The following is a 25,046-nucleotide window of genomic DNA, read 5'->3' as shown; positions in this document are numbered from 1 at the left end:
CCTTTCAACCCCAAGCGGTGCTGACATGAAAAATGGCATATAATGAGCTCTTCTACAGAGCAGGTAAATAAGCAGTGATCAAGACTGCTCACGTAAAAAAATAAAAATCATTCCTTTTCAATTCCAATAAAACAAAACTCAACTCCTCAGGAAAAACATCCCAAGCCTAAGGCCACTGGGTAGGGAAATCCCAGAGATGACATGGTGTCCAACTGTATCTGCTCACCGAGGGGCAAATCGCTAATTCAGATCTTTTGACTTAGAACTTATTTGGCTCCTGGAAACTTCTTTATGAAAAGAAACACAACCAGTCTGCTACAAATGACATTTCAGTAGCATATTTATAGAATAGTTGAAAGGAACAAAGAAACTGCCTTTGCTGCTTGATTCCACAATAAACTGTAAAGGGGGAAAACAAGCCCAAATCTCACACTGTGTATCCATAAAAAAACTGGCAGCTCCTGGCTTCACATGAACTCTAGGTACCCGCACAAGACCCTTCCCAGGCTGAGAGTCCTACCGTGCTGCCTGGGCCCCCTTGTCATCATCGGAGCTCACGCCTACATCACATGTGTCTTCTGCAGCAGAAGATGCAGCCTGCTCTTCCTTCTTACTGTCCTGTTTGTATTTCTTTCTCCTTCGTTTTTTCTTTTTCACAGAACTTGGAGTAAAAATTGTCTCTGTTTCCAAGACGTGTGAGATGTCTGAACTCTGAGATGGTGTTTCATCTCCACCCGATTTCACCAAAGGGGTGTCAATATCTTTAAAGAACTGATCTTCAGTAGGAATTGGTGAGGTGGCAAGGTAAGCAGGAAGCTTTTCCTTGAGGAGAATGGAGAAAGAAAAGTTATCCACGACAAACTCGACGGTGAATTAAAGCAGTAATATTTTGAATATATAAATTTTCACCACGGTAAAAAAAAAAAAAAAAACATATTCCCTAAAGGCAAGAAAGTCCCACTGAACTAAGGCACTGCCTACTATACTCTGACGAGGTCTTTCCCCTGTGAGGCAGCTAAGTACCAGCCCACTTGGGTACATGTAACTGAGTCCATCTGAAGGAACTGACGTGCCAACTCAGCATGGAACACCCCAAAGCCATAATTAAAGCTAAGCCCATTAAATTCTTCACAAAGCAAAGATCAAAGCAGCAACAAAAATCTCAGGAGGTGTTACAAAGGACTCTCTCAAGAACTCACACAGAACATTCAGAACAGGAAAAAGCAGAAGGCAGAGATTAAGGACACTGCATCAGACAAAGGGCAGCAGGACAGGTGAGTGACGCGAGGATGCAGTGATACAGAGCGGCCAATGCTTATGTTTTGCCAAATTAATTGGAGAAAGGCAATTAGAGACAATACCGTGTAACAAATGACATTAGTAAATTTTTAAACCATAAAGCATTTATGTTTAAAAATAAGAAATATTCCTTCCTGCAGGAATTCAAAAGAAGAAAATAAGGCCCAATATTTAGAAGCAGTCGAACTCCTAATACTAAATAAACGATCAAGTCTGGTGTTCAGTAAATTCATGTCTTAGCCATCTGTTTCATTCCTTTTTGTATCATCAGAGGAAATGGAAGGTACATAATAGAGATAAAAATTAACATCAGGCAGAATGTGGTGGCTCACGCCTGCAATCCCAGCACTCTGGGAGGCAGAGGCAGGCGGATCACCTGAGGTCGAGTTTGAGACCAGCCTGGCTAACATGGTGAAACCCTGTCTCTACTAAAAATACAAAATTAGCTGGGCATGGTGATGCATGCCTGTAATCCCAGCTACTCAGGAGGCTGAGGCAGAAGAATTGCTTGGACCTGGGAGGGGGAGGTTGTAGTGAGCCGAGATCATGCCACTGCACTCCAGCCTGGGCAACAGAGTGAGACTCCATCTCAAAACAAACAACAACAAAAAAGTTAACCTCACATAATTTAAAATACTCAAGCTTTTAAACAATAGTTCTGAAAATGTATGGGTTTCTGTAATTATTTTTTTATTAAGCTTTTGAACTTAGCTTTGATAAACATATTACCCTGAAGCTAAAGTTTGATTTACCTAGGAGAAATCTGTGTTCACCAGCAACACACACTTACAGAGAAATTGTAATAAGATATTCTGAATGTCCAAAAGAAACCCAGATGAGAGGTCGTGGTCTCTGACTTTGAGGATTTTTAATTCAATGATCTTTATTTTACTTACTGAAAGCTCTTTTTGTTTCTGGTGGTATTTCTTAGTTCTATTATAGCAATGTTTGTAGGATGAAGATAACCTGAACGCCTACCAGCAAGAAAATGGTTAAACAAACTATGGTATGTCCATACTATGGAATACTGTGCAGCTATTAAAAGCACAGAGTTAGGTTTAGAACTAGACTTGAAAAGAATGTTGATGACATATAATTAAATGAGAAAAATCTGAGAGAAAAAAAGCAAATAAATGGCAACAAACTGGGTTTTTGGTCATTTTTATCCTACTCTAAATGACGAACCCCTAGAAGAACAGAGGCATGTTGTATTCATAGCATGTGGCATAGAGTAGTAATTCCAACATTTGTTGGATAAATTAACAATTTTTTATTTTAAAGAGAAGCATACTACACAAGATAAACTCTGGTCAATGTAGTCATATGTGGAATAGGGAGAAAAAGGCTGAAAAGTTGACATTTTCCAAGTTGTCCTTGCTGAGCATAATTTTTAGCGGAACTGTCAGAATAAGCCACGAAAACGAGGTTAACATCAATAACCCAGTCCTCTCACTTACGGTGCCTGCTGATCTAGAAGTTCAGTGTTATGAATTATACATAATTTTAAGAAACATACAAAAAGTGTTTTTTTTTTTTTTGACAGATGTCATTTATTATGTTTCATTCTGCTCTTTGCCTCTGTCTCTGATAAGGAAAAATGTTGCTTAGGCCAAGTAAATGCAAACAAGGTATTATAAAGACAAGTAATGAAGAAACTAGAAAAAGCACCAGTCTGATCAAGCTTCCCCTTCATAAATCATAGTGTTTCAATGCTGCTTTACATACTGGTACCTAAGTTGTTGGTTTCTCAATCAAAAAATGATAATCTCATTTTGCTATTGTATTTTTTGGTAATAATTTTCTTTGTAAATTTATTGTATCAAACTGTAAATTCATCTTCAAAGCCAAAAAAGTAGTCCTGTATCCTTAATAACTTGATGCTCATCAGTTTTGCTATTTGAGACTTTATTCTTTATGAAGAATGATGTACTGATGCTTTTGAAAGAATTTTTAAAAAGATTCACGTTACGTGATCTGAGTTCTTTGGTGAGAATGCAAAATCTATTATTAATAAATAAATAAATAAAAAGATCCACATTGAATCCATCAAGAATCCGTCGTTAACTAGCCTTCAAATCAGTAGATACAGAATGTGTGTGCTGGGGAGGGGGGATTTTAACAAATCATGCTCGTTTGCTAGAAGAAGTCAAACATGTAATCACTTATAAAAGGATATAGGCCAATTAATTTAACTCTCTTGAGATCATAATAAATTAATTCACCTGACTACTCAAGGTGAGGGATGTAATATCCCAACCAAAATGGTAAACATGATTCCCAGTCGAAAGGGCACATGTGGATAAACACATAGCCAGAAGAGAAATGCCTTACTCAGGCAGAACTGAATGTATTCAAGTCAATATGTGAACCAGAAGCAACACTAAGTAAGAAAGCTCATTAAAGCTAGAAAGCGATGTGCCTTCCCTTACAAAAAGTGCAAGTACGTGCATTCAGCATGCTCCCTGCACCCTGAAACTTTTTATGGAGAAAAACTCCTCATCCCTTCAGCTCCTTTTTGACAGCTTAGTTCTTCAACATGAAACTAAAGCTTGTCTTGCCAACAACAGTCCTCTGTACAATCAACCATAAAAAACTGCTAAACAGTCCGTTTGGGCCACGTACCAGAGGCCTGAGAACACTGTGTAAGGAGGGTGTGACCCATGCAAACTTACATATTCTTCTTCAGTCTCCTCAACAAAGAAAGCTTCTCCATTGTCACCCAACTTCATGTGAAGATCCACTGCACTGCCGTTGATTTCTATATCAATCTATGGGAGAAACAAAGTATGACTTAATGTTCAAGGAATCTTTCCTTCAAGTTAAACTAAACCAGAACTCTGAGTTCTCGAGCCAAACTTAGCATAGTTTTGAGGTTCCTAGAACTACAGCCTCTGAGAAACACTGCTACTTGCCCCTACCCAACCCCTAAGAAGCCAAATGGAGCTGGCAGAGGGAGAGATGGACAACCAGGAATTGAAAGAAAGTGTTTCACCATCTATTTTTACAACATATAAAAATTTTAAAATTATTTTTCAAATTTAAAATGGGGGAAATATTATTGTCAAACATTTGCACACTTTCCAAGTTATGGCACAGGCAGGCCTCACCTCACACGGTTCAGATACACACAAGTTTCAGGAACCTCAGTATGTGAGCTGTGAGCAACTGCATCAAGTACAACTTCACTGACAGCTCTTCTGCCCACAGATCACTACGTAAGTAACAGGTGACAATCAGTGCTGTGACTGGTCACGGATGATGGCGGTTCCATTTTCCCAAGAACCAGGTGAAACGATGGGATAAGTAATATCATGTCAAAAAAAAAATTCAGGTAGACATATGCGTTGGGCCATTTTTGTGTTTGCTATAAAGAAATACATAAGGCTGGGCAATTTATAAAGAAAAGAGGTTTAACTGGCTCATGGTTCTGCAGGCTGTACAAGCACGGCGTTGGCATCTGCTTGGTTTCTGGGGAGGACTCAGGAAAGTTTTACTCACGGTGAAAGGCGAAGTGGGGGCAGACACGTCACATAGAGCAGGTGCAAGAGACTGGGGGTGCCACACAAAGGTGCCACACACTTTTAAAACAATTGGATCTTGTCAACTCAGCAAAAACTCATTCATCCCCAAGTGGATGGTGCTAAGCCATCCATGAGGGATCTGCCCCCATGATCCAAACACCTCCCACCAGGCTCACCTCTAACACTGGAGTTCACATTTCAACATGAGACTTGGAGGGGACATCCAAACCTTATCAACATATTTTGTCAAAATGCTTGTTATAAAACTATGTATGGGCCGGGTGCAGTGGCTCATGCTTGTAATCCCAGTACTTTGGGAGACCAAGGTGCGCAGGTCACCTGAGGTCAAGAGTTCGAGACCAACCTGACCAACATGGTGAAACCCCGTCTCTACCAAAAATACAAAATCAGCCGGGCATGGTGGCGCCCGCCTGTAATCCCAGCTACTCGGGAGTCTGAGGCAGGAGAATTGCTTGAACCCAGGAGGCGGAGGTTGCAGTGAGCCGAGATCACGCCATTGCACTCCAGCCTGGGCAACAAAAGCGAAACTCTGTCTCAAAAAGAAAAACAAACAAAACAAAACAAAAACAAACAAAAAAACCTCCTATGTATGAATAATATAACCACACTGAAGTGAGGAAGAATGGAACTAACCTTACCTTGGAAACAGTATTTTGACTTGTATTATAAGTCTAAAGACATATGTTATATGTTACTCCAAACAAATATTGTGCAGTAGTTAATACATTCACAGAGATTTGAGTTAGCAATTCTGAAACTATTTTGTGTTTCCTAGGATTGAGTAACTAAGCAGATATACTGACGATAATCAGAGCCATGTTTCCTGTTGAAAGAGAAAAAAATTATAAATAAGGAGGGGGAAAGAAGCCTGCGATAGTGGATGGGAATTGGAGGAACCCGTGTGCCCTCATGATTTTCATATATAGATGCAGGAGTGTGTGGGGGTGTGTGTGTGTGTGTACACGTGCACACATCCACCCATTTCCTGGCTCTGCCAGCTTGGGCTGCCTAGAAGCAATGATACCTCAGGAGTTACGAGCACACCTAATAACCAGATCTTTGTTCATAAATACTATTCTTCAATAAAAGGAACTGGCGTAAAATAAATAATGCCAGAGCTGAGGCAGGGAAGTAGCTTCTTCTGGAACACCTTCTGGTACCAGGAAGGAAGGGTTCAAAAACTGATGGGAGCATTTCAAAGGAACCCAACTTGAAGGACATATACTAACGGTATGTCCCACTTAGTATATGGGACAATCTGAGCAACTAATTTCATTTTTGGAGGCTATCCATTTAAACAGTGTAGCTGGGAAAATAGAAGAATGCTTCTTTAACATGCAAATTCAGACTCTAAACTATTCATACACCATCTCAGAAAAATTAACACTTCACAGCCCTTACTTTTAGAGATCAAGTATGACATTTCTCAATGTGACTACTTACTTTATCATCTTTGTGTGACTTTAAATGGAGTTTGGTCTTTCCAAAAATTAAACCTAACATCAAATTATGCCAATATTGGCAATACTTAAAAGAATATGCTGTGAACTCTTCAGGCAACAACAACACAAAGATTTTAAAAATATTTTGAGAGAGCACCAAGTTGGAACAAATTCTTCCCACCAACGTGATTATTTTAAAAAGGACACTAATTTGATGTATTAAATTCTAGTAAAACAGTTTTAAAAATAACCCCTCATTTCCATATAGTCTTACTTCTTACACTGTGGCTTAATTGTGCTGAACATAATATAGGACTAAGATGCTGAAATGAAACTGGTATCTCTGAGAAACAGTCGATGTACTAGACTTTTGAATTAGCTTACCACTCTTTGGGTAAGAATATCTCAAATGTCTTTTGGGAGTCTATTCATCCTGTTTCAAATCATATACAAGCTGAGTGTCTCAAATCCAAAAATCTGAAATCTAAAAATGCTCAAAAATCTGAAACTTCTTGAGCATTTACATGACATTCAAAGGTAATGCTCACTGGAGCACTTCAGACGTCAGATTTTCAGATTTGGGATGCTCAACCAGTAAGTATAGTGTAAATATTCCAAAAAATGAAAAAAACTGAAATCCAAAATGCTCTGGTCCCAAGCATTTCAGATAAGGGATACTCAACCTGTATTTCTGGTGTGGCTTTAGGGAGTAGAGGTGGGCTGTTGTCCAAGCCAATAAATATATCCCTTTCCCAGCTACAGAAACTGGTCCCAGAGATATGTCCGTTCCTTTGACAGGGAGACTAAATACTGATACTTCTGTAGGAAGCTCTCTCTCCACTGGGGTTGATGAAATACTGATACTTCTGTAGGAAGCTCTCTCTCCACTAGGGTTGATGAGTTAACAGATTGTGAGCCTGGAGGTACTGGTGGCCATTTTACATTAAAGAGAAAACAGAAGTGGAAGCAGAGAGGAGAGGTGGGGAAAGAAAAAGGGAATTCTGATAGCAAGCTTTTTTGCCTAAGCTAGTAGAGGGTAAATTTCTGTTATCAGCAATGAAAATAGTTTTAACACACTGGGTTATTTAACTTTGATAAATAATCTGACCAGGCGTGGTGGCTCACACCTGTAATCCCAGCACTTTGGGAGGCCAAGGCGGGTGGATTACCTGAGATCAGGAGTTTGAGACCATCCTAGCCAACATGGAGAAACCCCATCTCTACTAAAAACACAAAAAGCAGCCAGGCGTGGTAGCATGCGCCTGTAATCCCAGCTACTCGGGAGGCTGAGGCAGGAGAAACGCTTGAATCAGGGAGGCGGAAGTTGCAGTGAGCAGAGATTGCCCCACTGCACTCCAGCTTGGGCGACAAAGCGAGACTCCGTCTCAAAAAAAAAAAAAAAAAAAAAGGAAGAAAGAAAAAAAGAAAAAAAACTTTTATAAATAATCAAGTAATCAGCTTTTTCTGATATCAATAAATGTTAAAATATCAAGTACACGTTTACCTTCTAAAAGTAAACTCCTAAGTTATTAAATTTACTGTGAGTACTGCTGTTCTACCAAACAATTACATATCAATGGCAGTGGGAAAATTATTATACTACATCTCTCTGAACAGTGTTTCAAGGTGGTCATGATTTCAAATTCACTTCATAGGTACACTCATATTTGAAAATTTGGGGTCTTACTTTCACATCAATGGCCAGCTTTCCCTAACCCAAACTGACTTAAAATAAGGCAAATAGTTAATGCAAATTGCCAGTGTATCTCAAAGTAGGCATGATTTCAGTTTTACTCTCACAGTTTTTCAGTTTTCTCACAGGAAAGCTGTTTTGGTAAATCAAATGGCCAAATTTCCTCCCAAACATATTCTTTGGGTTTCTGAGATACTAAGGGAGTAGGAGGAAAAAAATTCTCTTTTCCTGTGTCTCATGAGTACATTCCTATTAAAAATGCAACGTTTTGACAAGATAGTAACACAACGATTGTGTAGCTTTTGCACAGGAATTGTATTATTTCCTAAATTAGAGGCACACAGCAAGCAGGAAAAGGTGTTTTATCTACTTGGTCACCATTTACAGATGCATACGTGCTTATAAATATATCTGCCTTCAGGTTCCATTTTGAAAGGCCAGACACTGATCCAATGTGATAAAAAACAATCCCAGCAAAAAAAAAAAAAAAATGATGATGATGATACCTTATCAGCAGTTTTACAATAGATCCATACACAACTAATGGGAAATTTCAGTTTGTTGCCAATTCCCCCAGAACAGGTCCAGTCTGAAGGTACTATTGGTATTACCACAAAGAAAGAAAAAATTTCAGAGAAGCTAAACTATGGCTAAATAACACTGTTTTGCAATGGAAAGTTTCTAAGTCCCTAAGTAAACTGCAACTGCTTTTGCTTTCTAAAGGGTGACTCTGAACAGAGGCCAGACCACACAAGCCCTGCTACCCTGAAATGTGGTTCTCCAGTGGAAACTGATTTTGTAATACCTAGAAATGAGATGTTTTTCCTGGAGGAAAAAAAGAAAAAGAATATCTAGTTTTGTGAAATCCATTTTCTTTCACTCTCAAAATAACATTTAAGTTTAATTAAATAGAGGGAAATTTCTATTTAAAGATCAGCTATATAAAATAGCAAAAAGCTGAAAATAAATGTTTTTGACTTACACCAGTGGTCCTCTACCACATACTTTTAGGTCTGTGCCAGAAAATGGTGAGGATCTTTTGTTGTGCTTTAAAATGTTGACAAAGCCTTTCTATGTTATTTAAGTAGATACTGCGAGGCAAGAATAGAAAGAGAAATCTCTGTACCTGCCAAGTGTTATTACTAGCTCTGTTTTCTAATTTGATTGACATCAGATATACTAGCAAAACTTCCAGCTGCTCCATAACCTGAAGAGGATAAGAAAAACCTACACAAATATCTTCTTCCTGAATGAATCTTCCCTAAAACAAACGAAAGTCAACCAGCCTATGGTCTGTTGGTTAGCATTTCGGTCAAATATGGGGACAAGTCCTGGTATCAACAACAGAATTTAGATTACAAAAGTTTTTACAGCTTTGTCAAAACAAACAAAATGTGGCATTAATTAATTTCGTTTAAAAAAAAAAAATACGGCCAGGTGCGGTGGCTCTACACCTGTAATCCCAGAACTTTGGGAGGCCGAGGCCGAAGCCAGTGGATCACTTGAGGTCAGGAGTTTGAGACCAGCGTAGCCAATAAGGTGAAACCCCGTCTCTACTAAAAATACAAAAAATTAGGGGGGCATGGTTGCATGTGCCTGTAATCCCAGGCACTTGGGAGGCTGAGGCAGGAGAATCGCTTGAACCTGGGAGGCGGAGGTTGCAGTGAGCCAAGATCACACCACTGTACTCCAGCCTGGGCAACAAAGCGAGACTCCGACTCAAAAATGTGTGTGTGTGTGTGTGTGTGTGTGTGTGTGTGTGTGTGTGTGTTTTCTTGATTATACCAACCTATTCCATTTACAATTAGTATGAAGGTATTAACCTAAGTATTTAAAAATACTATATAAAGGAAATTTTTCTTTTTCTAAATATGCCTACGTTCCCCCATCTAGTTTCTGTTTTGCTTTTCTGAGTTGCAACATGTAAGATTATTATAATAATTTTCAGTTTCCCTTTCCCTTGAAGAGACTTCTGCAGTCGAGCTTTGTGGTTTTCAAAGTAACTTCAAAAGCAATACATAAAGGTTGACTTCTCATAACATTGTCTCAACATCATTCAGGTTAAAAAAAAAAAGGCCTAGAAAACTCACAATAGCGATTTATTCATAGAGGATGACTTTTCTACTCCTTGAGGACACTCACTCACTTTCTCTTTGAATCTCAGGATGACTTTTCCTCTCCTTGAGGACACTCACCACTTTCTCTTTGGATCTCAGGACTCCCAGCTTTCCAAACCGAACGTGAAAAGGTGAACACTGATAGCTGCCATCCTGCTGCTGTACCACGATGACATCAATGCACCCAGAGAGGGTGGCCTGGTTAATGCCCTTGTAGAGTTCCTTCACAGTGACAATCACCTGCCCAGCCAGCTGTCCCACATAATTCATGGTTTGAGACTACAAGAAACAAAAATTAGATGAGATGTTAACACTAAATTTGTGATCTATTGACAAAGACAAAGAAATAACAGTCGTAACAAAAACGACACTACTCACTTGAATGCCAGATTTCATATCATTAGCCTTATTAATTTTGAACCCAACAGTCTCATGCTACCATTGTTTCTACGCATTTCCACACACGGACCACCCGAGACTATTCTCCTTTGTATCTGAGAGGCTGCTCCAGCCAGGGCCTGAGGCATTCCCTTTCCTTTCCCAGCAACCTGGATAGTACTGACTGCCATTAGGGACTTTTTCCCCAAAGTTCAGGATCAGCACAGAATCACCAAAGAACCCTGACCTCCTGCCCAAGACCCTTTGGAACCTGTGGCTACCGCATCCACTTTGGCCATAGCAGCCAAACAGAAAAAACAAACATCATCCCCGGGAGAAACCAGAGATTCATCTTCCAACAGAACCAATGTAATAAATTAGTGAGAGCTACATTTTGTAAGGAACTATTATTACCAGAATAGCATAGTTCGGACACATGCTAGATTAAATAAACTCTGGCAAGTCTGCCTGAGCCTAGCCCATTTATAACATTACTTCTACAGAAAAATCCCTTCAATGACTCAATATAACTAACTGGAACATGCAATCAAGTTCTACAAAGTTCAAAGCACAGAAAAGGGTTTTACTCTTGTTCCTCAACCTCAATTCACTATTCAAATCACAATCAAAAGGTCTGCAAGGAGTTCTCCAGAAAGGCTCAAAGGAGAGGAAGTACAGCTAAAGCCAGGGGTGGCTTTATTGTCTTGGCCCCATCCCCAACTTTTCCACTAATAAAAACCAAATCCCCCCCCTTCAGTCCTAATGTCAGATTTTACTTCCAGCTATTGAATACACCCCCACATTTTATTCATTAGATGCTGACACCCCTAATATTATGCCAAAGCACAATTCAGTGAAAGCCATTCTGGGGACTGGAATGACAGAGAGTAACCAAGAGTCCCTCCAATGCTCCAGCTAATTCAGAGGCCAACTTTCACCCAACCACAGGACTGACTGACTGCTCTCCAGGCTGTCTGCCATAAGCAGCTCGTGGTTTCTCTACACCCAGCTTGGAGGCTGCCTTGAGCTTAAAGGTCCATGCTCTGAAAAGTTTCAGAGAGCATGTTCTGTGTTGCCAAGTGAGTCCAAAACTGAACTGGAAGAAAGAATGCTGTCTTCTTGGGAAAACTCAGGGGCCTCCAGGATATCTGCCTGCACAGAAATTCACTCTGCTCTTCACAGATGAGTGGCCACAGCAGAGCCCTGATTCTAAATTGTTTCCTGTTCCTACACGCAGATGAATGTGTAATCAAGGCCCATCAGTTCTACACCATGAAGCATCGCCATGATAATTTTACCCTGGAAGAAATTTTTAAAATATTTTAAAACTAATGTTACCAAGGCCCTTAAATGCACCCATAGAAAAGCTGGAAAACGCTTGTGCTGCAAAACTTACTCCTAAATAACAAAATAAGATGACATCCTTTATGTGATATCAAACAATTATAATCTGGTGATGGTTTTGGAATAATTGATTTGACCTCAATAGCTAAACCAAATTAAGCACGTATCAAGTGCTCAATAATCATTTACTGAATGAATGAACAAATGAACTAGTAATAAATGAGACTAAAAAAATAAGAAACATAAAAAAAAGTGTGGGGAGGAAATAGTGTTTCATCAAAATATTCATATAACATCCCATTATGTTTTTAATAATTAAATTCCTATTTTGAGGTCACTGTAGATTCACATGTGGTTCTAAAAAATAACACAGCTAGATCTCATGCATCCTTTCCATATTCTGTAAGTAATGCATATTCACAACATGCTTTTTACCTACATGGCACACACATGAATTAAACAGCATCCAAGCAGTCAGTCTTGGTATTACTGCTTGAATGGTGGTGGCAATGTTAAAATGAATTTTATTACAAGAAAAAAAAACCACGTTAGACCTTTTCTTAAAATAAACAAAAAAATGCTAACTTTTAAGCATTGACATTCAGCCACAAACAAGTCTTATAAATGTGTAACAAGCTTCCATCAACTACAGCATAAAATTCATAATTAAGTGTAACCATATCTATTCAAGATTATTTTAACTACCATGGTTAAGGGATGTGCTGTTATATGGGAAAACCTAATGTGTAAATGCCAGTTGCTAAATGTAGAAAAATACTGGTTGTCAAATAACTGGTTTTGTCTTGACAGATAATGAAACAATGACATTTATATTGTGAAGGCTGGTAAAACAAAAGTAAAGGGAGGCCTGTAGCTTAACATGCTACACCCTGGGTATGATGAGCAGCTGTCTGCTAGAAGGGTCACCCCAACAGAGCTGGGGAAAGAGGCTTCCTCACCGTTAGTTACGTCTGGAGGAAATGCAGTTGTTCGTCATAGGCATGAGGGATATGTTAAACAGCCTGCTCTTGAAGCAGAATCTAGTGCCATATACCTTATTCCTACATGCTAGCCCAGCATAGCTACACAATAAGAACCAAGTCAGACCTGTTCTGGTCAACACCTGGGAAAGCCACACTCTGAACCAGCAGCAGAAAAGATACACAATGATGTAACCCAAATGTTTAAAAAATATAGCAAAATAACACACTATAAACTATTCCTCCTATTTTATCATGAATGATGAGGGAAAATGTGGGAGGACAAAATAAATAATGGAGAGTGACAGAGACCAAAGGAGAGCCATGCAGAAAGAAACAAACAAGAAGTCACAGAGAAAAAAGAGCAAAAGCAAAGACAGAATATATAACCAGAAAGGCAGGCTCATTTGGAGATGCCCACACAGAAAGCAAAATGTGGAAATGAAAAATGGTCACAGAGCAGCATCCCTATCTTGAGGCTTACGGGCATAAAGAAAAATATTAAAGCGCACTTGCTGATTCTTGGAACAAGAAGAATACATCCAGCCCATTCTTTTAACAAATACCAAAAACGCTTCTAACACATCTCTGAAATACTCTAACAATAATCACACCGGAAGCAACTCTTTTTTTGAAAGCTCATAACATCCCAAATTCTTAAACTTATACATTACTATCTCAGAACTACTTTAGAGGTGGTATTATTTCTATTTTTAAAGACAATTAAGGCTGGGTGTAGTGGCTCACGCCTGTAATCCCAGCACTCTGAGAGGCTGAGGCAGGCAGATCACTTGAAGTCAGGAGTTCGAGACCAGCCTGGCCAACACGGTGAAGGCCCGTCTTTACTAAAAATACAAAAAATTAGCCGGGCGTGATGGCATGTGCCTGTAATCCCAGCTACTTGGGAGGCTGAGGCAGGAGAATCACTTGAACCTGGGAAGCAGAGGGTGCAGTGAGCCGAGATCACACCACTGCACTCAAGCCTGGGTGACAGAGCAAGACTCCGTCTCAAAAAAAAAGAAATGAGGGTTAGAAAAGTTAAGTAATATCTATGACCTCCCTCTGTCCCCCACCACCACCAAATTCATATGTTGAAGCCCTGACGCCCAATGTGATGGTATTTGGAGACAGGGCCTTTGGGAAGTAATTAGGTTTAGATGAGGTCACATGGGTGGAGCCTCCATGTGATGGATTAGTGTCCTTCTAAGAGGAGAAAGAGACCTAGACCACGCTCTCTTTCCTTTCCTCGTGAGAATACAGCAAGAAGTCTGCAAACCAGGAAGAGAGCCCAATCGGCTGGCACTTTGATCTGTGAGAATGGTAAGAAATAAATGTCTGTTGTTTAAGCCAAATACCATCTATGGTATTCTGCTGCAGTACCCCAAGCTGACTAAGACAAGTCTCTTCTTAAACATCGCATGCTATGCTGCATTTCAGTTTTGGGATCATTACAGTTGACAGAGACTTGCTAATTTACCAAGAAGTCCATAAAAATGTCAGAGAACTATTATGTCCACTAGAAGTCACACTGAATATTACCACGCTCTTCCAAATGAAACCACAACACACCAAAGAATTTATCAGAGTCTCATCTACTCTAGGCTAAGCATTCTTGTTCCTTAAAATATTTGAACTGATTGGGTTTACTCTGACTCTTATGACAATTATTTATGTCCATCTTTAAAAATGATATTTAAAGACAACTAGACACAATGGCTCAGATATGGCCTGACTGCTATACAGTGTATGTAATATACAGTGTGCTGTTTAGGCCTAGGTACCTTCCCATGGGCTAGATTAAATATTTGGAGCTCCGAAGGAAAAGAAGTACTTATTGATTACTCAAATAAAAAAGTGAAGAAAAAAAAAGCAGTAGAAAATAAGCAACTACAATACTTATTAGAGACCAAATGGCCCTTCGCATATAAAATTCAATACGCCAAATTAGTCCTTCATGCATAAAATTTGACAGTGCCCACTATCATATTTTTCTTATCAAGTATTTTAAGGTATAAAAGGACACACACTGGAATAAATGGGTAGCTTTCAAGATTTCGTTATTCACCAAAAGTTTGAAGATCAGCTTAGCATCTTTTGCTGAGCATCAAGAAACTAAAATGAATAATCACTATATGGAGTATGGATTTATAAATAAAATGGGCCAGGCGCGGTGGCTCACGCCTGTAATCCCAGCACTTTGGGAGGCCGAGGCAGGTAGATCACTTGAGGTCAGGAGTTCAAGACCAGCCTGGCCAATATGGTGAAACCCCATCTCTACTAAAAATACAAAAAAATTGGCCTGTATCGTGACACATGCCTGTAGCCCCAGCTACTCGGGAGGCTGAGGCAGGAGAATCGCTTGAACCCAGGAGGCAGAGGTTGCAGTGAGCTGAGATCGTGCCACTGCACTCCAGCCTGGGTGACAGAGTGAGACTCCCCATCTCAAAAAAAAAAAAAAAAAAGCATCAGTAAATAAGTTCAAATACCAATCCCCCTCCTACAAAAACTGCTTAAAATTATTTCAATTATTTGATGTGTTCAATCAAAAATAACTTTTGTTAAGGAAAAGTGTAATCAGAGATAAAAGGTAGTTTAAAAACAATTAAAAAATTCATAAATTATCAGCACAAAATGGACACATTCTATTTACTTTTATTTTCATTTTGAGACAGGGTTTCACTGTGTTGCCCAGGCTGGACTGCAATGGTGCGATCTCTGCTCACTATAACCTCCGCCTCCTGGGCTCAAGCGATGCTCCCACCTTGGCCTCCGGAGTAGCTGGGACTACAGGAATGTGCTACCATGCCCAGCTAATTCTTGTATTTTTTTGTAGAGACAGGGTTTTGCTATGTTGCCCAGGTTGGTCTTGAACTCCTGGGCTCAAGCAATCCACCTGCCTTGGCTTCCCAAAATGTTGAGATTACAAGTGTGAGCCACCACGACTGGCCTCAAAATGGATACATTCTAAACCACTATTTTAAGTGTTTCAAAATCTGTTTCTTAAGTTTATCTCCAAATATCTAATCGGTACTAGTATTGTTAGTACTACTACCAACGAACACACAACTAAACTTGTTACACGTCTCTCATGTGTCAAGTGCTATGTTAACCTGTATGTTATCTCATGTAGTCTTCACAGATACCCATGGATTTGGTATTCCCATTTATATGTGGAAACTCGGGTTCAGAAATATCCAAGGTCAGCACACTATTAAGTGGCAGAGTTAATATTCAAACTCAAGTATGAGCCTAGAACCTAAGCCCTTAATTGCATCTCTAAGTAACAGAAATGCTCTAAGTAAACATGATAAAAGCCTTCATGAAGCCTCCAGATTTCTTACTGCAAGTGGGCTGCTTTCAGCAATCTGAGTATCATTTTTACTTAATGCGACTTGACTACTTAAAGATGAAATGATTACAGGGAGTCCAAAGAAGCCATACTTACCCTCCAAGTCTCCTCACACCACTACTATTAACCCTCCCGCTGGACCATGGTCCAGTGTTACAAAGCAGACTCCTGGGAGCGCCACATGTCGTGAGGCTTACGGACAGAGGTTAAAACAGCTTTTACCAAAGAACATGCCATTGCAGCTAACTTTCTGCTCATGGACATGAGGAGTATGCTAGGACGGAAGACAGACACCAGATGCTTCAGGAAATAGACAACAGGACACTGTTACCTAGGATGTAGGTAAACATTCCAGCTTGCCCCTGTGCTCCTGAACCAAACTCCTTCAGGACACCCATGATTACTGTTTGCATTTGATTAGCATGTAATATTTTTCAAGAACTTCCTCAAACATACCTCATTTGATTTTCAAAAAGAGAATGTAGGTTATGCTAGCAGGCATTATTAATTTCATTTTCAATTTGAGATTGAGATAAGAGGTGTCTACTATTCACTAGAACCCAGTTCTACCTATACTCAGGGTCCCAACTTTCTCCACTACCTCTGACCCATGGCTTAAATCATTGGGTCTCAAGGTCATGTGGTGTCCCTGAGGGCAAAAAAAATCTGAGGCCTGAACTCAGGTTATACTAAATCCCTATGGTTTTCTCAAAGAATCCCAGAGTAACCTAGAGGTGGCCAATATGAATCTGGGGGGGATTCTAGATGGTAAAAACTTCCCCCAAAAGTAAGTGATGAAACGCAAAGGTACCCACAGCAGCAGCTGCCGCAAGCTTCTCCCCGGTCAGGGAGGGCAGGGGGTGACAGTCCCCCAGGGGCTTGCCCACATCGTGTAGGTGCTTAACCGAGTCAACATTTTACAAAACATTTACAGTGTGCCCACCAGATGCTAAGGGATTACAAAGAATGAAAGGAGGTTACAACTTAGCTAGACAGAAGAAAGGAAGAGTATATAACACAGCGCAGTCTAGGATAAGTTGAAAGCAGGGCCACAGACTCCCGACGCCAAGCCCTGACGGGGAATCCAGCCTTTCCGAGGGAAGCTGTTCTCAGACATTTAAATTCAAGCAAATGCCTTACTTTGTACTTCCTGGTTATTTCTTTTCCCCGTCATAGTAGAATGCCAATTTGTTTCTTTAGTTTTGTATTATTTTATATTAGCTATCTTTAAATTCTCACTTTATAAAACAAGAAATAGAAAACAGCAGCCGCACAAGAACAACCTGGCCTACCCCCTAGGAGCACAAAATAGATGGTTCATTAAAGCCCATGCGGTAGCCCATGCGGTAGCCCATGCGGTCTCCCTGAAGCTAAGATGGCCCATGAGAAGTGCTGACAGCTGAGCATCTAACACTCACCGCTCCTAGACCTTCAGTGGAGAAAGAGCCCCAAATGTCTCCTCAAGAACACAGCGGGTCTCCTGCTGCCCCAGCAGTGTAGGGCGACTGGTCAAAGTGTTCTCCTTCATTTCTAGGACGATTTAGTCCCCGTACAGACTCTGTAAACGAAAACCCAGTGCCTCCCAGCAAACTTCCTGAATACACCAAGTATCCAGACAGCTTTTTCATCACAATGAAAAAGGAAATCTGGAAGAAGCCTTACCCGGGAAAGGCCACTCGATGTAATCCTCCTACAGGTTTAACTCAGAAACAATCACAAAAAAAGATGCCCATTATACTGGCCTGTTTCTGGTACAGTTCAGTTTTCACACAGTCAAAATTAAGCACCTATTTCATGCCAGTCACTACAGTAAGTCCTTATGAAGATAAACAAAATTCTGCCCTCATCCTCTCTCAGAGGACCTTGGTTCTTGAAAGAGATATAACAAATACTGTCTTATATAATCCCTTATGATAATGCTATTTGGGAGACTGTTAGGAAGACTAGAGAACAAAAAGAGAAAAAATCTGCTTGGAGAGTTAGGTAAGGCTTCAAGCAGCAGAAAATATTTGTTCTAGAAGTGGAAGTATGTGTAAAGGGCTGAACAGATTAAGGAAGGAAGGTTCCCAGTGGGCAGTCCCAGGCAGACAGAACAGCTTATGGGAAAGTGTGCTAAGTTTGAGAGACAAAAGTGAGATGACACAAGGCCTTGGACCCTGTGCAAGTTTATCATGTGGGCAATGGGTGCAATCAGTGCTTCTTCTGTTCAGGGAAGCGACAAGATTAGGTCACAGGGGGAGGATGAACTAGAGAAGAGGTAGCTAAAGGCGGAGAGACTACTCCAGAAGTCACCACAACAAATTCAGGCAAGAGACTGCACAGCTCTACGGTAGAAGAGACACACAGGGAGCTGAGAATCAGTTAGTCTTGATGACTGTTGCATGAACCAACTTAGAGATATGGAAATAAAAAGAGTAGACCTGGTGGGGAACTTCCTATCAAGGTTGAACTTAAAGAACATTACTTACTACCACACTGCTTCAAAAGTTTGTGTACATGAAAATCATTCTGGGTGGTTTTAAAAAATGCATATTTCTGACTGTTTTAAAGCTTAAGAACTAATTATGAAGATGAGCCAGGTTAGGGAAGCATAGTTCCATGTAAAAGTAAGAGCTCTTGCTACTTTGTGCTACTTCCAAAATCAGTTCAACAGAAAACTGACTACACAAAGGCTCTGAGCCTTGGGAATTGTCCTGTCCTTTGTCTTTTACAGAGAAAAAGTACAGGGGAGTTTTTGAATCGTTCTGAGCTGGTGTTGGGCCTCAGAGGACTCCCTCCTGAGAGAATGAGATTTAGCCAGGATGAGGTGTGCTTTGGAGGATCTGAGGTTCTAGTCAATTCCCTGTAGATCACAAACTCTGTCTTTCTAAATCAGAGCAACCCCATCACCTCCACTGTTTGAAGTCGCAGTCAGGGAGGTTTTTATATCTAACTTCTTTTTCCCCACTAAATGAGGAAAACTGGCAAGGAGCACACTCTAGGTCAGTATTTCTCAAAGAGTGGTCCTTGGACTGTCTGCAATAGAAGCAAGTTTTGGTGCTTAAGAATGTAGGTTCATTCATGAAAAATATGGGAAAGGGGGATAAAAACAAATACACGTTCATGAACCCCAACCCAGACCTACTACATAAAAAGCTGGAAATGAGGTCTTAAAAATCTGTTACCCATGATTCTGACAGACACCCAAGTTTGGGAACTAACTCTAGGCTCTGTTGCAAGAACTTTCTCCTCTTAAGCCTGATTAAGTTTGTTATGAAGACTAAGTTGTTATGGGCTCAAGTTCACATCCTGTCGTATAAAGATGTCAAGGTCTGTTAAGTGTGGATCAGAAGTGGAAGCAACAGATAGTAATAGAATTTTAGACATTTTAATGACAGCTGACCTGATTGTTTTATGATACTTAAATTCTAGAACTGGCAGTGCTTCTGTGAAAAAACTCAGAAATTCTGGCCTGGGAAGACTGCTTGCCTAAGGACCCCTTCCACAATTACAACCAAATATTACTCAATATCAACCTTTGGGATACGTAAGTAAGAAGAGGGGATTTTCTGATTTAATATTTCTGTTTGGGAATTTAAACAGACACATAATGCAATGGCTAGATCTGAAGGTAAAAACAGGGCTCCCTGGATTTCAATTATTTCAGTGCTCAGAGAGGCACCGAAACACAAGGGTGAGCCCCCAGTAGCCATGTCTATAATATGGGACCCAGGCCTTGGTACCTGCTGGCTGACAGGGGTGGGAAACATCTGGCCCAATATCTATTCATGAAACGTATATGGAGAGCCAAGGCCACCCAAGACTGGGAGGGCTGGGCTACCTGAGATGGGATGCAGAAGGCCCACCAGCTTGGAACACTGACACCCCAGGTGGCCCTGGCTCTTGCCCTCTTGGCATCTCTCTGAACGATGAGCCAGTCATAAGTTTCTTTGTGTGGTTTTTCAGAGTCCATTTCCAATGTTGCCAACAAAGGACTTAAATCAGACAGGCTAGATCCTGACTGGATAAAGCCACCTGGAGCCCTAAAACACCCTCCTGCAAATATCAGCCTGGCAAAACTAGCAAGAACATGCTTCAAACATAACCCAGATAACACTTTATTCTACTTAACAACTTAATCTGTTGAGAAAAAAATTTTTAATTTTTTAAAAATGAGAAAATATGAAGCTGGCCTTAAGCTTAGTTCTCAGGGCTGATAAGTTTTAAATTAGGATTTTTGGATCTGTCACCATGTTATTTCCTTTGAGGGAATCTGAAAGCTCAGACTTCTGCTCACTGAGTTCACTTCTCTATGATGATTTCAACACACTCACTTTCTATAAACAGATGAACTGCTTTGTTGGACTGAGTAGGGCTCAGAAAAGGGAAGACGCTTTCCCAGTATAGCAATGCACCCTCTCTCCGAGTGGCGGCCTAGACCTTTACTCAACGACAGCGTCTACTTCAGCTTTTCAGCAGGTATAACTTAAGGAAGGACCATAAACATCACCTATTTCATCTTCAAAAATTACCAGCCCCCATCTTCTACCCACCCCAGTCGTCAGCCCAATAATTTTCTGGACAATTCTTCAAAAGCCAATACCAGTTTTCATGTTAATCTAGTATTTCGTAAGAGGAGCAAGGATGTTTCAGGTTCCCTGGGTAAGGAGGAAGTGGGATCAAAAAGGAACGTACATCCACAACAGATTGTGAATCCCCAGAGCACAAAGGCAAAGATCAAAAAGATGATAGGGGAGGATGTGTGGGCTCAGTGGCTGAGAAGAAAGCAGAGGTGACAAGATGGGATCTGTTGCTGTGAGTGCCCAAGGCCCCCTGCCCTCTCCCTACCACAGCACTCACCACGCGGCACGAACATTTAGGCCACCTTCAAACTCTTGAGTTCCGGTAAGGAAGAGAAAAGTCCCGCAAGCTTCACTGTTTCCTGAAAGCTTGGCACAGTGCCTAGCAATAGTAGGTTCTTAATAAGTGGTTTTGGATCAATGAATGGACCAAAGAATAAATGAATGAATGAATGCAAGACCTAGTGAACAGAATCAGCAAGGAGAGGGAGAAATATACACAGTGTTGTGTTTTATCTCACTGACTTAGAGTAAAATTCAAGAGGTAAGTGAAGATACATATAACCATGCACTGGAAAAAAAAAAAAAAAACAGGCTGGGTGCGGTGGCTCACGACTGTAATCCCAGCACTTTGGGAGGCCGAGGCAGGGGGTGGATCACCTGAGGTCAGGGGTTCGAGACCAGCATGGCCAACATGGTGAAACTCTCTACTAAAAACACAAAAATTAGCCAGGCATGGTGGTGGGCACCTGTAATCCCAGCTACTCAGGAGGCCGAGACACGAGAATCGCTTGAACCCAGGAGGTGGAGGTTGCAGTGAGCCAAGATCGCCCCACTGCATTACAGCCTGGGCGACAGAGTGAAACTCCATATCAAAAACAAAACAAAACAAAAAAACAAAAACAAAGAAAAGAAATCCATGGCGGAAGTTAACCCAAAGTCCCAAAAGCAATGCCCAGGTGTTCAGACCAATACTTTCCTCCAGAAGCTGCTGAAGACCTCACAGAGAAAAACTTGCATAAATCTAGTCTATGTCAGTGACAAAAATGACACCGCCTCAGGATGGGTAAATCTAAAAATATCCCCGTGAGAACAAGTGACAGCCAAGTAGATCATTCTGAAGAATACTGAGCAGCACAGCAGCAACTTGCAGCAGAGACTGCTGGTCATCAGAGGAAGTCAGCGTGAAGTCAGCCGAGGCAGAAGCAAGGGTGCCGTAACTGCATTATTACAGAAAACAAAGTGAAACACAACCACAAAGTTATCCATCTTCTACTAGTCAGCTGACTTTTATGAAAATGCCCAATATAATTATGCTACAGAGCACAGCCTTTAAGGAAAATGGCTGGAAACAATAGTTTAATTTTCCTGTGCTCAATAATGTACCAGAACATTAATTTTCTTCAGAAATAGAACCTGGTACCAGAGCAAGAAAAACTAGTGTTCAATTTTATCGTTAAATTTCAAAATAACATGTATGGCTTAAGGAGATCCTAAAACGGTAAGCAGCACCCTCAAAAGGGGGCCCCAACTCCCTTCCTCAGCCCCGACAACACTCACATGGCCAAACTTGTTTCAAACTATCATAGCTCTGTAAAACTAAATGGTTCCTGTTCCCACATTTCTCTTTAATGCTTCTCCCTTCATTTCCCAAAATGAAAATAAAACCTTGTCATGAAACTTTCTGATAATTTAATTCTTGTCTGTTCCCATCAAGGCTAAAATATGCCCAGTTTTGACCTCTGTACATGAGGTGACAGATGCTGTTACAGGGAACATTTAACCTGACTGGCAACTAGAGAGAAATGCAAGAAGTAAAATCATTAAGAACTGTAATCAGTTCAACATTCTGTTTGTAATTAATAATGAAAGATATTAAACTATTACTTAAGTTAACCTTTGTGTAATGGTTATACCTATCAGCACAGAAAAAATTCCAGCTAAATGTTCATGCCAATTTAGCTATGAAGTTTTAAGATTACAAATAGCTGTACCTTGAACTATTCAAAATAGATTTTTCTTAAACAAAAAAAAAAGCATACACTTTACAGACAGGAAAATTAACCCTTTTGTAGTGTACAGTTGTTAGCTGTGACCACACATTGCTGTAGCCACCACTATAATCAAGATACAGATCAATCAGACTGCTATCCAAAATGCCCAAACCCATTTGGAGTCAATCCCTCTTCCCCACCCATGCCAATCACTGATCTGCTTTCTGTCCCTAGCCTTGCCATCTCTGGAATATCATATAAATGGAACCATACAGTATGTACCTTTGGATTCTGGCTTCTTTAGCTTAGCACAGTCCACGTGACATTAATCAATACTGCTGCATGTATCAGTAGTCTGTTCCCTGTTAAGTAGTACCCCACTGCATGGATGTATCAAATGTTTATCCATTCACTAGCTAGAAGATATCTGGGTTGTTTCCAGGTTTCGGCAATTACAAATAAAACTACAGGTTGAGTATCCCCCTTATCCAAAATGCTCAGGACCAGAAATGTTTTGAATTTTGGATATTTTCAGATTTTGGAATATTTGCATATACATAATGACCCAAGTCCAAACATAAAATTCATTTATGTTTCATATACACCTTAAACACATAGGCTGAAGGTAATTATAGAAAATATTTTCAATTAATTTTGCACACGAAACAAAGCTTTAACTGCATCTTGGCTGGGACCTATCACCAGGGCAAGTGTGGAATTTTCCACTTGTGGCATCAGAGAGTTTTGGATTTTAGAGCATTTTGGATTTCAGATTTTTGGATTAGGGATGCTCATTCTGTACTATAAACATTTGTGTACAGGCATTTGTGTGAACATAATTTCATTTTATTTGGATATTTTAAAACGGGATTGCTAAGATATCTTTTTACAAAGTTGATTTTACTGGTATTGTTTTGTTGTTGTTGTTGTTTTGTTTTGTTTTGTTGAGACGGAGTCTTGCTCTGTGGCCCAGGCTGGAGTGCAGTGGCGCAATCTGCCTCCCAGGTTCACACCATTCTCCTTCCTCAGCCTCCTCAGTAGCTGGGATTACAGGCGCCTGCCACCACGCCCAGCTAATTTTTTTGTATTTTTTAGTAGAGATGGGGTTTCACCGTGTTAGCCAGGATGGTCTCGATCTCCTGACCTCGCGATCCGCCCGCCTCAGCCTCCCAAAGTGCTGGGATTAACAGGCGTGAGCCACCGCGCCTGGGCTTTTACTGGTATTGTTTTTAAGGAATCTTCAGCGTCCTTGGGGGAGCCTGTTATTAGAGAAATCCTTCCTTTGTAAAATAACTGTTTTTTAAGTTTGGATTTTCACATGTGGGATTTGCTTAAAATGTAAATTCACCTCTATACTGGTGAAAATTCAAATTCATTTTCTCATGGTCTTAACTTTTTAAACATTGTATATCCTCAACAAATTACATAAGCTGTAATTCAGATGTTTTACTCATTATTCTTCCTAATGTTAGTTACAGGGAGATGATGGGGGAAAAAGTGGAGAGGGCACTAACTTACCCCTTCCAATCGCCATTTTAGGCTGCGTGCGTTGGCTCACACTTGTAATCCCAGCACTCTGGGAGGCCAAGGCAGAAGAATTCGTTGAGCCCAGGAGGTGGAGAGCAGCCTGGGCAATGTAAGGAGACTCCATCTCTACACAGAATTTTTTTAAAAATTAGTTGGGTGTGGTGGCGCATGCCTGTAGTCCCAGCTACTCCGGAGGCTGAGGTGGGAGGGAACGCCTGAGCCAGGGTAGTGAAGGCTGTAGTGTGAGCCATGTTTGTGCCACTGCACTCCAGCCTAGGCAACAGAGCAAGATCCTGACTCAAACAAACAAACAAAAAATTGTTTAAACCCCAAATGCCATTTTACGTACCTCATCTGATTTAATCCTCACAACTACGTGAGGTAAATGTTATATTCATTGTACTAATAAGAAAACTGAGGCCCAGAGAAGCAACTTATCTATAGTCTAGCAGTTACCCAGAGACATGACCAGACAAAAGCCCTGGTATGTCCATCTTAAATACCCATTCTTGTTTCACTGAAAAGCCCTGGTATGTCCATCTTAAATACCCATTCTTGTTTCACTGAAACCTAAAACAGCTCCTAAAAATTTATGGAATTTTCAGGCTATGTGTGGGTAGGAATTTCATAAAGGCCTTTAGAAGGCTATGATGATTCTTCCATATGCTACCATACATGAAAAATCTTAAGCCTTTTTTTTGAGATGGAGTTTTACTCTTGCTGCCCAGGCTGGAGTGCAATGGTGCAATCTCAGCTCACTGCAACTTCTGCCTCCCGGGTTCAAGTGATTCTGCTGCCTCAGCCTCTCGAGTAGCCGGGACT

General features: G+C 40.5%; 1 protein-coding gene across 4 annotated transcripts in view; it reads right to left on the bottom strand.

Annotated features, from left to right (window-relative positions):
- LPIN2 (lipin 2) overlaps positions 1–25,046 on the bottom strand; it is an 88,702-nt gene that overhangs the window by 25,411 nt on the left and 38,245 nt on the right. For all 4 annotated transcript variants that reach the window (XM_063699436.1, XM_004059129.5, XM_063699435.1 and 1 more), the window contains 3 exons: positions 10,172–10,372; positions 3,972–4,067; positions 521–822 (listed from right to left, as the gene is read on the bottom strand). In XM_063699436.1, coding sequence (XP_063555506.1) covers positions 521–822; positions 3,972–4,067; positions 10,172–10,363 — 590 coding nt within the window. In that variant the 5' untranslated portion in view covers positions 10,364–10,372. The remainder of the gene's footprint in view (positions 1–520; positions 823–3,971; positions 4,068–10,171; positions 10,373–25,046) is intronic.

This window comes from Gorilla gorilla, chromosome 17 (genome assembly GCF_029281585.2).
Source record: "Gorilla gorilla gorilla isolate KB3781 chromosome 17, NHGRI_mGorGor1-v2.1_pri, whole genome shotgun sequence".
Lineage (NCBI taxonomy): Eukaryota > Metazoa > Chordata > Mammalia > Primates > Hominidae > Gorilla > Gorilla gorilla.
The sequence above is the reverse complement of the archived record's forward strand: the minus strand, read 5'-3'. Positions and strand labels throughout refer to the sequence as shown.